The 13,322-nt window shown below is 40.7% G+C and overlaps 2 protein-coding genes across 2 annotated transcripts; one reads left to right on the top strand and one right to left on the bottom strand.

Annotated features, from left to right (window-relative positions):
- Positions 1–243: 243 nt before the first annotated feature.
- Positions 244–3,656, bottom strand: LOC120504759 (cytochrome c oxidase assembly factor 5). The gene is made up of 3 exons (XM_039714570.1): positions 3,295–3,656; positions 2,807–2,890; positions 244–556 (listed from the first exon to the last, which is right to left on the bottom strand). Exons 1-3 carry the CDS (start codon positions 3,394–3,396, stop codon positions 515–517), a joined length of 228 nt encoding a protein of 75 aa, XP_039570504.1. The 5' UTR covers positions 3,397–3,656; the 3' UTR covers positions 244–514.
- UNC50 (unc-50 inner nuclear membrane RNA binding protein) lies at positions 3,436–10,254 on the top strand. Its single transcript, XM_039714569.1, has 6 exons — positions 3,436–3,619; positions 4,326–4,609; positions 5,464–5,584; positions 7,433–7,572; positions 7,649–7,750; positions 8,274–10,254. Exons 1-6 carry the CDS (start codon positions 3,462–3,464, stop codon positions 8,408–8,410), a joined length of 942 nt encoding a protein of 313 aa, XP_039570503.1. The 5' UTR covers positions 3,436–3,461; the 3' UTR covers positions 8,411–10,254.
- Positions 10,255–13,322: the final 3,068 nt, after the last annotated feature.

The following is a 13,322-nucleotide window of genomic DNA, read 5'->3' as shown; positions in this document are numbered from 1 at the left end:
TTATTAGGTAGCAAATCTACTGGAGAGGAAGCAGCTTGCACACACATTTTACAAGCTCAGTCAATTCTCTGAAAATAGCTCTGTACTTAGAAACTCTCTGAGATACTCAGCTACTACAGAAACTCTTCCTCAACAGATCAAGTGAGCTCCCAGTTCCATACCTTGTACTATTTCTAATAGTAAAAGATTATCAGAATTTACAGTAGAGTCACAAATGACAACTTCACTTCAAAAGAGAATTAAAACTTCTGCAGCTTGTTCTGGATTTCACATTTTTATTGCAAGTACATGACAGGTACCCATTTTGGCCAGAACTTGCAGCTTTAGCTTGCCTTCTTTTTAACACTTAAATACACATCCAGGTAAATCCATTGGAATATTCAGGAGTAGATACCTTCCATGAAAACACTTCATGAAAGGATGCAGCAGGTACCATCTTCTTATTTTAGTCTCTGTTTTGTGTAGAGTGCTGATGAGCCCCGAATTTCCATGGCAAGATCTCTTGACGAGGACTTCAGTATCCCTTCCTTCCTCTGAATCTTGCCCTGGTATCCAACTGAAAATTGAAGACAATACATTAAGAGCAGGTACTTTCCAAAAGAGATGTGGTAGAGTGTTTGTGCTACCTTGGCACTTTGTAACATCAGAACCAAGGCCAGAATAAAGCAGAACAAAACTTGTGATGTAGCCAAGAAGCCACAGGGGACTCTGATGAAAGAGGCATTCTATGATTTTAAACCTCACACAAAACTAAAATTATGTCCTAAGTGTCCTATGCATTCTGAAATGAACAACTTAAATGACAAAACAGCATAGCAGGATGGCAAGGAACCCATGAAAAACAAGGTAGAGTAAATCTGCTTAGATCAGTTTTGCAAATGTAATAGATAAAGTGAAGGAGTAAAATTCAGATCTGGCTGAAGTAGGAGTCACTACAAATGTCTGTGAGGAGAGGGACAACTTAAATAACACAAAGTTTCTGGAAAAAATAGAAATAAACCAGTAAAAACAGAAACAATATTAATCTTGTAAAATCTGCAAGTTTATTCTTGGCAACTACAGAAAAAGCATTGAATGAAAGGCTAAAGAAGATGGCAAAACTAAAATAAAAGCCACAGTGCAGTACTTACAGAAGCTAAACTGCAAGTTCTTTCCCAATGCAGCAGAAAAACATACTTTGATCTTGGGAGAATTCTTCTGAACTTAGATAGCCGGTCTCGACGATGGCAGTGACAGATTGCAACTCAGCCACATTCTATATTAGACTGAGGAGGTTTCTGTTACCACCATTAACTAACTGTCTTCCAGAATTCAGGACTGCAGCAAAATTTGTAAAGAGCTAGACTCATGATGACACAGCTTGTCCAGTAACCAAGCAGCTTTCACTTTAAACCTTGGCCCTACTTCAACATCTAAAGTGTACTAAAGTTACTCCTCTGATAAGACTTTCTGTTTCCTTGAAAAGAAAACAGCATCAAGACAAAACCTCTGATGATTTTTTGCATACTACAAATTATATCTGTATTTAGTGTCTAGCTTGGTTTTGGACAGTCTTTAAGTTCCCATTTTATAACAAATAACAAGTTTGACTGATTTGATTATTGAAATTTAAAGAATTAACAGGCCAAGAAAAACTTCACTCATCAGCCTTAAAATTTGGGAGAGTTAAATAAAATCATTTAAGAGCCAGGCCCCTTCTTGCCTAACTGGAGGTGTTTAGCTAGAAACTTAGTTTCATCAGGCTCCCTTAACAATCCACAGACAGAAACAAACAGACACATCACCTGGAGACACATATGTTACTACTGCAGTTTTATATGGGCGTTTCAAACTTCCAATATGCAACATCTTCTCATACACATAAATAATAATTTGCCCCTTTATGGATTAATACGGTTCATACAGAAGAGGGACAAAAAAGCTGGTACAACAAATACAAAATGGAAGAAAAATTTAAAGTACCATTACAGCTGTACACTCTTCATCAGATAAAAATAAAAATGAGCCTTGCACTTCTCGTGTTTGGAAAGTTTTAATACCATCTTTACCACATCCTAAATGTTTTAAATGTTATGGAAACACAAGCAAAAAAATTGTAGACAAGGAACTCCTTTCAAAATACAGAAAACTTTACCTAATTACATTTTTTAAAATGACTTGTCATTTCCATATTGGATAGTTCATTATATTAAAAACAAACTTATTTATCATGAATTCCAGTACTCCAAGAAAACTAATGACTCAACACAAATTCAATGCTGTAGTTACATTTTTTTTTTAATGACTTGTCATTTCCATATTGGCTAGTTCATTATATTGAAAAACAAACTTATTTATCATGAATTCCAGTACTCCAAGAAAACTAATGACTCAACACAAATTCAATGCAAGATCTTGCTTTAACAGTGAAAGTCTCACTTCATTTAAATGTTCTCTATATAGGTGTTTTTCAAAGATCTTACAGGTAAAAGACAGCTTGCTGATATTTTATCTTACAATTACCTGACCTACTAACATTTTTTAACCCAAAACTTTACTAAAAGCAATAGTGAAAATACCTACATCACTATCTGTGACATTCTAAGCCTAACCCAATTTAAACATGTTTTTCCAATTTTTCCTACTCTACAGCTTCTTCTTCATGAGAACTGGGCACAACATCCATAGTTTAATCAGGATTCAAAGGCAAGTACTGTTCTGCTGAATGACATCCACCTTACTGAAATAATGTGGGTTTTTTTAAAAAAAAGAGGGGGAAAAGGACAGGAAACATCCTGGCCAGTAGCAATAGACACACCAAACTTACCATTGATCTTTTGCACGCAAAGAATGTCACTTGCAAACTCTTACAGTGTCCTTCCCTCAAGCATTGTTTAGGGCTTTTGTTTTCCTAGTAGATGAGAAAAGATAAAAAACTCGATTTCTACAGCTCATCAAAGAGACATCAAAACAAACACCTGACAGAATCACAGAACAGAATCACCGAATATTTTGATTTGGATGACTCACAAGGACCATCTAGCCCAGCTCTTAAGGGAAGGCCAATGCAGGGATCGGACCCGCGACCCAGGTTATCAGCACCACGCTCCGGCCAACTGAGTAATTTGGGTTGGAAGGGGCCTTTGAGGATCATTTACTTCCAACTTCAGAAAAGTTCACTGGGGATTTCGCTTCGGTACGGTGACCTACGCTCCCCTCTGGAGCTATAATTCCCTAAACTGCTGCAAACAAGAGGTAAGAGGCCCTAAAAGGGCGACCCGCGGGTCTGTGACCCGGCAGGGCAGCGGCGCTCACCTGCAGGACGCAGGGGCTCTCCAGCAGGCACTGCCGCAGATCCTCCCTCACGCCGCTGCAGGCGCGCCCGTCCTCCTCCTTATCCTCGTAGTACTTGGGCATGGTGGCGAGCCCGGCGCTACGCTCCGCTGCCGCCCGCCCCGCGGCCACGGCCGACCGCCACCGCCATGCCGGGCGCCGCGGCCGCTTCCGGCGGGAGCAGGAAGGGACGGGGCGGCTCCGGGAAGGATCCCGAGCGCCTGCGCCGCGGACGGTGCCGGAAGGCTGCGGGAGGCGGCGGTGCCGGCCGGGCGGGCGGGGGTCGCGCCGCGGGCCGGGGCAGCAGGTGAGACCCTCAGAGCGGGGCGGGGCGCGGGGAGCGCGGCGCTGCCCGGCCCGGAGCTGAGCGCGGCCCCGCTGAGGGCGGGCGGGTGTTCGGCAGCAGCGGAGGCAGGGCCGCTCCTAAGTCGTGGCATCGTACACTGCTAAGGGCTGGAAGAGACCGTAAAGATCTTATGGTTTCAACCCCCCGCCGTGGGCAGGGATGGCTTCCACTACACCAGGTTGTTCTGAGCCCCATCCAACCTGGCCTTGAACGCTGCCAGGGATGGGGCGTCCGCAGCCTCCCTGGGCAGCCTGTGCCAGTGCCTCATCCCCTCCACAGTAGAGAATTTCTTCCTTGTATCTAACCTAGATTTCCCGTTTCAGTTTGTGCCCGTTACTCCTTGTCTTATCACTGCAGTTCCTGATGAAGTGTCCCAGCTTCCCTCTTTTCCTCCTTCAGATATTGGGAGGAGCTAGGAGGTCTCCACACAACCTTCTCTTCTTCTGGCTGAACTGCCCCAACTTTCACAGCTCATCTTCTTAAGGGAGGTTCTCCAGCCCTCTTACCAACTCCATCGCCTCTGGATTTGCTCCCGCCATTGTCATTGTTTATGCTTGTGCCCATTTTAGTCACTTCAGCATTGCAGTCATGACCTGCATTGCATTATTTTATTTGTACTCCATATTGTGTGCTAAATCAAGCGCATCTTCTGAAATTCTTTCTTTAGCAAGATGCTGCCAACCACGCTGGTTAATTCCGGGAGCCAGGGCAATGGTGTGCTGAGCCGCAGAGATGCTGCGAGGCACACGGCCGGAGCAAAACGCTACAAGTACCTCCGGAGGCTCTTCCACTTCCGACAGATGGACTTCGAGTTTGCGCTTTGGCAGATGCTTTACCTGTTCACTTCACCTCAGAGGGTTTACAGGAACTTTCACTACAGAAAACAGACAAAGGACCAATGGGCAAGAGATGATCCTGCTTTCCTTGTGCTGCTCAGTATCTGGCTCTGCGGTGAGTGCCGGAGAACACAGCATAAGGAAGAGGGAGGGAGGGAAAGTTTAGGGATGAACGTTTATTTTCCTTCAAATAAGACACACACACACAAAAGGACCAATCTGTATGGATGATCTTTTTATTAAAGTAGAACAGAAGAAAGAGGCCTACCCTTTTTGAAGTTAAGATGGGAATAGAAATCAGAGTAGGCTTGAGTAGTACTCTTAGTCTTGAATTGATCTCTCCATTGCAACTCATTTTCTTTTGCATTTTGAACTGCATAGTTCACTGTAACTTTACAGGCAGTAAGAAAACCCTATGTCACACGGCAGTGTTTTTGTTTAAAAGTACTGAGTATTTGGTTTACTTGAATATTATGGATAAAACATTGTTTTTACCATAAAGGCCCTGGTGAGATTCTGTACATTGCAGAATTAAGCTGTAACAAATTGGCTAATACAAATGACTGAACTGCAAATTCAGTATTGTCTCAGTTGCCTTCTATTAAATAGTGTATTCCTGTTCATAATAGAAAAACTCTTTAATGAGATAGAATTACACATGTTGTTTGGGTTAACAAGGAGTTTTTATAAAACAAAGAATGTTCTATTGTAGCATGGTCTAATTTTTTTAAAAAATAGTTTGGGATGGAGCATTACAATTAGAACCAAGTACAGATGAGTGTTCATATTATGAATAAATTGCATTATATCTAGTTTTTGGTGGGAAAAAACCCTGAGCTGTTGGACTGAAAATGTTGGGGGAAAAATAAAAGGAGGTTTCATAATAGGATATTTTAAAAAAACCCATCAGTTTAAGATCTCGTGCTTTCATTTCCACAGCTGACATTAATGATCTTTCTCTGCTTTCAGTGTCTACTGTAGGATTTGGATTTGTGTTGGACATGGGTTTTTTTGAAACAATAAAACTGCTACTTTGGGTTGTATTCATAGACTGCGTAGGTGTGGGGCTCCTGATTGCAACTCTGATGTGGTAAGTAGTGATTTCTGAAGCCAAGTTCAGTATTGCTGTTCAGGCACAGAGAGTCCTCTGCTGTTTGTGAGACACTTGGTTCTTTGTTTTGGGTAAATTTGCACTCAAGTGTTGACTATAGGTTTTATGCTGTTGTAATTGTTTCAAAATGATACCTTAAAAAAGAATACATCTCTTTCTTTACTATTTCCTCCAAAGTTAAATGGTCAGAAGGTCTGTATTATGATGAACATTCCAGCTTTTTTTCTTTCTTCTTGAGCTGGTTAATGTTCAGCAGTAATAAAAATAAAAAATAAAAAAAAGAGGATTAAAAAAAGAAAAAGCTGTTCAATCAAAATAATGAATGAAGAAGTCAAGTAGTGTAATCCCGAGGATGAATCTCTTTAAGCAGGACCATATACACTTGGCCTGTTCTTCTTGATGAAGATTGCAGCTAGTGTCACTACAGCCCCATCTGTTCTGTCTTGTGCTTGGCACCTTTTTTCTTTGTTGGTAGGTGCTGCCAGTTTTATCCTCTCCTGTCCAGAGAGCTGCAGAAGTAGGAGGCAGGAGCAGGTCATTTTACAACCCAGGCTCATCAGCACCGTAGATGTGTCCTCCAGCAGTGAGGGAACCATGAAATGACAGGAACCACTGTTTCTGTGCTGCAGCAAGGGGAGGGCACCAAAGAAAGAATTTTTAATTTACAAGGAACTTAAGAAAGCAAGGGCATTTAACAATTCTTAGGGATGGAGCTAACATCTTAAAGTGATGATGATTAGAAAAGGGACAGTGGCCTCAGGAACTCCTGCTTGTAATTGCAAAATGGTCTGAGAATGAGGCACAGAAAAGAAATGTAGTTCATAGATGAAAGGTCCACCTGACCTATGCTCCTGTCTGGAACAGCAACTCATAAATTGCTTGGGAAAGAGCTTATGCTTCCTGCCCCCATTGTCCAGCAGTTTGTGCTTCAGGATGCAGTCTCCTAAGCCAGGAAGACTTCAGCATCTGCTGGTTTTGCTCTGTATTTCAGTCAGGTTCCTGCAGGCCTCAATACCAGTCACCTGGCTCGAGTTTGGTTCAAGTCCCTTCTTCCAGTGCAAGCTCACCTTTTTTTCCCCCAAAAACTCCCCCCATTCCTAATCAGTCTAAACTTCTTGCCTCACCTCTCCTTACCTTGCTCCCAGGCTCTGCCTCTTTGCACCCCCACCCTTGGCACAAAGAGTAGGTCAGAGGAAGCTTCCATGAAAAATCTGGTCTCTTATTTCTGAGCATGTATTGACTTCTTGTTCCTCCTCTATATGGGATAAATATCTTGATGTCAGCAGAACTTAAGCTGAAGGAAAGAGCCTTGAGGCTCATTCAGTAGCCTATAATACCAGCCAGTGCACATTGCATTTCCACCTCTTTTCAGTAATAATGGGGCACATGTTATGAGCACTGTCCTGCCCTCCTGTCCTTGCAGTGCATCAGTTCTGTAGAGATCAAATAAACCATCTCTGTGTGAGGTGTGCTGATCCTGTAAGAGCACTTCACTGAAGTCATCTCCCTGTGTGTACAGAGAGAAGTGGCAGCTTGTGACTGATAAATTGTAGGACTGATCTCTTCTTTATAAAGGGGTTTTGTTTCTGTGTTACCTGCAGGGTATTTCAGCTGCCTGTAGCATGCAAGGGATGTGATGACACTTTTAACAAAACCATTTTAACAATAGTCTGGTCTGCATGATTATTGCGAGTTTTTATTCCCAGATAGCAGAAACTTTGTAGTGGAGAGTTGGGATCATGCATGACTTACTACATCAAACCTATGTTTTGTCAGTCAGCTTTATACATTCATATTAACAACAGTCTCAAATATCTTTTCATGTAGGTTCATTTCAAATAAGTACTTAGTGAAGCAGCAGAACAGAGATTATGATGTGGAGTGGGGATATGCCTTTGATGTACATCTGAATGCTTTCTACCCTCTTCTAGTCATCCTGCATTTTATCCAGCTGTTCTTCATCAACTGTAAGTAGAATACTTTGAGCTCTCTGCTTCAAAATGGTGCACTGTCAAAACAGCTGAGAGCAGTTACCTCTTGCAGATGTCATCATATCTGATTCTGTCATTGGGTATTTTGTTGGGAATACATTATGGCTGATTGCAATTGGCTATTACATCTACGTGACATTCCTAGGATACAGTGGTGAGTAACAGTGACTTCTTTTCTATTTGTTTGACTAAAAAGAAGAACATGTTTTCAGGCTATTATTTTGATCTTAGCATATTATTTGTAAAGCAGAGGCTTAGCTGTATTTTGAGGTAACTCTTTCTTTGTGGTAAATGAAGTATGATAGAAATGTAGCAATCCATGTTTTCAGCTGGATGGACATCTTAACCAAAGAATTTATATTCTCCACCTCACCAAATTCCCTTCTTGTATTAGTCCTGTAGCACCATAAATTAGTTTTGTTGTTTCTCTGCAAATGCACTTGAAGATGTTTGCAGTAGATAAAAATTCTGTAATGAGTTTTAGACCATAGTTTTAGGTAAAACAGTTCCCCAAGGCATTTTGAGATAACTGTAGGGCTAGTAGGGCAGAGATGTCTGAGGAAGAGAGCAGAGCAGAACTAATTTTTAGTGCTGCCTTGCCCCAAGGCAACTTTACATGAAGGACCTTTTTTAAAGAGCACTACTTTATACTTGCTTCAATATTGCTTCTGTTTCAGCATTGCCCTTTTTGAAGAACACAGCTATTCTTTTGTATCCATTTGCACTTCTCATCATGCTCTATTTGATCTCATTAGCATGTGGATGGAACTTCACCAAGATGCTTTGTTCCTTTTATAAATACAGAGTGAAATAAAACCAGGACTTCATGTATCTAATGTTTATTTTGTTTCTACCTTAGCCATTTTGACAGTAAAGAAAAAATTAGGAACATTTTGTAAATGGTTGTAAATTTCTCTTTATTGTAGATAATTGTGTAAAAAAGTTTGAAGTGTCCTTTTTTTTATTAAAATATTTACAACAGTAAACATGTTAGCAATTTTTTCCAAATACTTTCGCAGTACATTCCTAAAAACAAGTTACTTGTACATTTCTGTAGCTTAAATTTAACTGCAACAAGTCTATGTAGCATAACTCTTACTGCAGATACTATGCACATACCGGCATAAGCTCTACATTATGAGGGGTTTAAGTGACACCAAAAAGCAGTTTTATTGAAGAGTAATATTGGAATACCTTGCCTTGGGACTGTGTGAAAGTACAGATCAGTAGTGTTGCGATGGTAAAGCAACAGCTGTCTCTAGATACACATCTGTCCTCTCCTTGTATGAGAGATTACGAGAACAGATTTACTTCAGTGACTACTTCAAATATACATGGACAACTCTGGCACACAGAAGAAACAGTGATGAAAGGCACAATTAACATGACCCATATCAGGTTTCCAAAGATAGCAGCAAGTTTTAAACCCAATCTCTAGCAGTCCAGTGGGTATTACTACATCCACCATTCTGAGTGGCAGGTCAGTCAATGAACATGGAAGGTTTGGCTACAGGGGTGGGCTCATGGCAATGTCTGCAGCTGTGAAGTCCACAAGGCAGAAGTAGAAACTGACCATCACAAACAATACCTCATGGAAAGTGAAGATGACAGCTTTCCAATGCAATGTTCAGCATGAAACATGAGCACTGGGATTCAGGTTCCAAAACAACACAAGAGTAAACTGGTTACAGTAAGACAATTTCAATACTAGAATTTGATCTCTAAGGAAAAACTATAATTTATCTTAAAATACCAAATATGCTGGCAGTGCATCTTACAGTACTGTGTGTTTCAGCCACTGTTAAGGCTTGAAGAGATTCATGTTTCCCTCTCAGCAGATGCTGAGCAACGTTCTCCTTTAAACAAGGAAAGCAGTGAACCGCTGATCCATGGAAGGTGAAGGATTCCAGTCAGGATCTGCTCCCTTCCTGGCTAACAGCACAAGCTCCTGTCCTGCAGGCAGCTGCAGCCTAACTGTAGACATTTTCCCTAACAGGAATCCTAGCATCACCGATCATCCACTTCAGTTCAACAGTAAAAATACTTCAGATTTAGTGGCCTGTGGTGCGATGCTTTTGAAGGACTTGGGGCCTGGGTACCTTCTCTTCAGAGTTAGCGTTTTTCCGCTTGAAACAAGGCTTCATTCTCAAAATTAAGCTACTTCAACTTCCAGCAGTTCACTGTTTACAGCAGAATTTAGCAAAACCCTTTAGAGACCGCTAAAGTCATAAAGGTGACACTCAAGGACTAATTCACCAGGTCTCCATGGGCTGTGTGTTGTACATCAGCAACCAATGCTAGCTGAAAACACCAGTTGTTTAATAGCTTTTCAGCCTTATGCTGGTGATTGTAAAGATGATTCAAAAACACAAGGACTTTTTTTGCCCCCCCTTTCTAGCTAGAGTAACTTGGTCTAGCTTTTTCAGAATACATCATTCCTAGTAAGAGCAAACATAGAACCTTGGATTCATATATTTTAGGGGAGCAAGGCTTGAGAGGATTTCATTTTTCTTTTCCTCTACGAGACTAAAATAATACTTTCCAAGTTGGAGGTGAACTATAAACTACTATGATACTTCATCTGGAGCAAGTACTTCCAACAAAATACAGAGATTACTGAGATTATAATATATCTGGAAAAAAAAAAAAAGGAAACTGGTACACAGTTTCCAAATTTTTCCAAAAACTAATCACACTTCAGCTCATTCAAGGAACTGTGTTTCACACAGGCAAAGTATAAATTGCTTTGCTCTAAACTGACTCAAGGTATTTAAAAACTGCTTCAAAACAGCTAGACAAGCAGTGATACGACAGAACACTCCAGTCTTTTCTTGGTCCATGAATCACATCTATCTGAATTTTTCTAAGCCATCTTTAAGTACAAAAAAAAAAATACATCCATAGGAATTTTTTCCATCAATGAAAACACACGGTTGAGATGCCTGCAAAAGCTCAAAGCCTTATACAGTGCTTTAGAAACACTCTAATTATCACATCCTGTTCACATTATTTACAAAGTGTTCAGCAGGATGACCCACTGAATGAGCAAAGCAAGATTATACTGGCAGTCTTGTGTTTTCTTGGTCCCGAGCAATCCTGATCAGCTCAAAAAAAATCAAATATTCACATCAGCCAGTCTGTTTGGCATCCAGTATAAGAAGTTAATTTGCCCAGGTAATGAAGGTTTCTGGCTATGCCTTTGGTTTCACAGTTTGCTTTTCTGAAGCTTTAACAGCATCAGAAGGAGCTAACAGGAGTATAGGACAGTGCAGGTTTCTTTCAAACACTTTCCATTATTGGATAACTAAGATTCAGCAGCCTCAAGGGGATTTTAAGGTGACAACAAAACTAACTTGAAATTGAACACATGTAGGGAAAACTGCCTCAAAACAGGTCATAGATTTAAGATGCTATTTAAGATTTCTTACGGCAATATTGTCCCTTACAATGAAGACATGCAGGAGACACTGGATCACTGGTGCAGATCCACTCACAAACAGTACCCAAGCTAAAGGCTGATGAGCCCAGGAGTTCTTACTTCACTGTACATACCAGGTAGTATGGTGAAGTTTTTACTTTACCACACTGAGCTAAAGGCTGATGAGCCAAACAGCCCTGGAGTTCTTACTTCACTGTACATACCAGGTAGTATGGTGAAGTTTTTACTTTACCACACTACCCGGAAGTTCTTACTTCACCATACTACCAGGAAGGAGTCTTGCACCACTTTAACCTGATTTGGAATTTAAAGGTACAAAGCCAAAAATAGCTGTCTGCAGAAATAAATTACCTGATTACACCAGCTCTGAATTTACCTGTATCTATGAAATATAATTTGTATTCATTGACACCTTTATCTAGAGAGCCTGTAAGCTCAGGAACATTGTAAGTATTGAAGCAGCCCAGAGTATTTTCAACTCCTGCTACTACAGTGTAATAAAAATGCATCAATCTTTAGAAAACAATCCACTTTTTACTACACACTAGTTTAATTTGTTGTCTTGGATAAATTTTTTCTCAACATTTTTGAAAACTAAATATACTACTGACCAGTCTTGCAATCAATGTGGTACGGGTTCTGTTTAAATATATTAGCAGTGATTCATCTTAACCACTGTGAAATATCAGGAACAGTGATGCTTTTAGAATAAGCACACAGGTTTCTTACATAAATAGTACCAGTAAACTTCCAGACTCACAGAGAAATGGAAAAGGTCACTGTCAGCAAAAGTAACTACATTAAGAAACTGCAATATCTAATGTATTTCTGCAGTCTGGATTGTAATAAATATCCCTAGTTTAAATAACTTGCATCATTCATTTACAGACACAGCTGAGAAGAAAACCTAAATATTTTCTCAGACCTTTGCTAGCTGATGTTTAAAAAAATTTTTGATGGCAGGGCATTGTACAAACAAACGGGGCTGTAGCACCACAATAGGCTAGAGTCACATGGGATTCAGAGCCTAGACACCCACATTCCCTAATCCAAGAATAAACTCCATTTATGTGACCAGTGCTTAGTTTATGCCCACAACATCCATGGGCAACACAAGCTTTCCAAGTAACATTTTATTTATACCACCTGATGCAATCAGGAAAAGTAAACAAGGTCTGCTTGGTATCTCCTTTTTCTTGAGCTTACACCAGTCAGTCTAAACAGAAGGTCTTGCTCTGCATACAGATCTTGTCATCCCTGTGTCCCCAGACAACATAGCTAAACCAAAATAACAACATTGCAGAAATAGTTAAGTTCTTCAACTTGAATATTGCTGAACTGTCAAAGCTATGGCACAATTCTCCAACAAGGCAGAAGAGAAGACAGGTTGACACTCTAATCCAGTGGTGCTTGCAGTGCTAGCGAGGCAGCTTTAGGCTCCTGCTCCTTACAAGCCTATCATGAAAGGGAGCCCAAATCTATCAGCTGAGCTTTAACAGGGAAGTACAAATTCAAGACCCCTGCTCTAGATCAGGGAACCTGCAACAGGTTTTGTGCATCTGTGCCCTGATCACAAAGACAATAAAGGTCTTTTCCAACTTAAGTGATTCTATGATTCTGTGTTGGGGGTAGCAGAGAGTGTGTTTTTTCCACAGGGAAAGCTGGCCAGCTTTTGAGATGTCAGTTCCAGGAGGCTGGTTCACAGCACAACTGACAATACCCAAAGCCAGCATGGATGCCTCCCTCCAATGTCAATCAGGCACTTCATTCCTAATAAAAGGGAGGAATTCCTGCCTCTCTTTTTCCTGGCCATTTCTGACTAACTGAAATTTTCTCATGCCTGAGTCCTTACACATAAGCATCTGAGCAGAAGGACTCTTAGGAACAGCAGCAGCATTAGTACTGCAACAGTTCCACTGTGATTGTAATCCAGACCACGTTCTGTTCCTGACCGAATTTCTGATTCATTTAAGATCACTGTTGTTTCCCTTGAAACAAAAAGGCAGGCTACTAACTTGAGGCCAAATTCAGTTCCCACTATAAAGTTAGTGCAAGTTACCATACTGATCCATAAAGGAGTCAAACTAAGACCTTGCTCTTAAACAAAGGAAGAAAATAACCTGTAACTACTCACTAATGTATCCAAAATAAATGCTGTGATAACAGAGCTTTTTAAAAGGAGACCTCTGTAAATCAAATGTATCTACTGTTCATTCTTTTGATAAAAGGTAGCCTCTTGTCACTCCAAAGCAAAGCTGGAGAATGATTTTCTTCAGTACAGAAAATG

Source organism: Passer montanus, unplaced genomic scaffold (genome assembly GCF_014805655.1).
Source record: "Passer montanus isolate IOZ18808 unplaced genomic scaffold, ASM1480565v1 scaffold3, whole genome shotgun sequence".
Classification (NCBI taxonomy): Eukaryota; Metazoa; Chordata; class Aves; order Passeriformes; family Passeridae; genus Passer; species Passer montanus.
This window is presented reverse-complemented; position numbering and strand designations above follow the sequence as displayed.

Coding starts and splice junctions, on each gene's coding strand:
- LOC120504759 (XM_039714570.1), bottom strand. CDS start 3,396: ATGCCCAAGTACTACGAGGATAAGGAGGAGGACGGGCGCGCCTGCAGC. Junction 2,891..3,294: donor AGAGCCCCTGCGTCCTGCAG/GTGAGCGCCGCT, acceptor CTCATCTACTAG/GAAAACAAAAGCCCTAAACA. Junction 557..2,806: donor TTGCGTGCAAAAGATCAATG/GTAAGTTTGGTG, acceptor TTCAATTTTCAG/TTGGATACCAGGGCAAGATT.
- UNC50 (XM_039714569.1), top strand. CDS start 3,462: ATGCCGGGCGCCGCGGCCGCTTCCGGCGGGAGCAGGAAGGGACGGGGC. Junction 3,620..4,325: donor GCCGCGGGCCGGGGCAGCAG/GTGAGACCCTCA, acceptor TTCTTTCTTTAG/CAAGATGCTGCCAACCACGC. Junction 5,585..7,432: donor CTGATTGCAACTCTGATGTG/GTAAGTAGTGAT, acceptor CTTTTCATGTAG/GTTCATTTCAAATAAGTACT.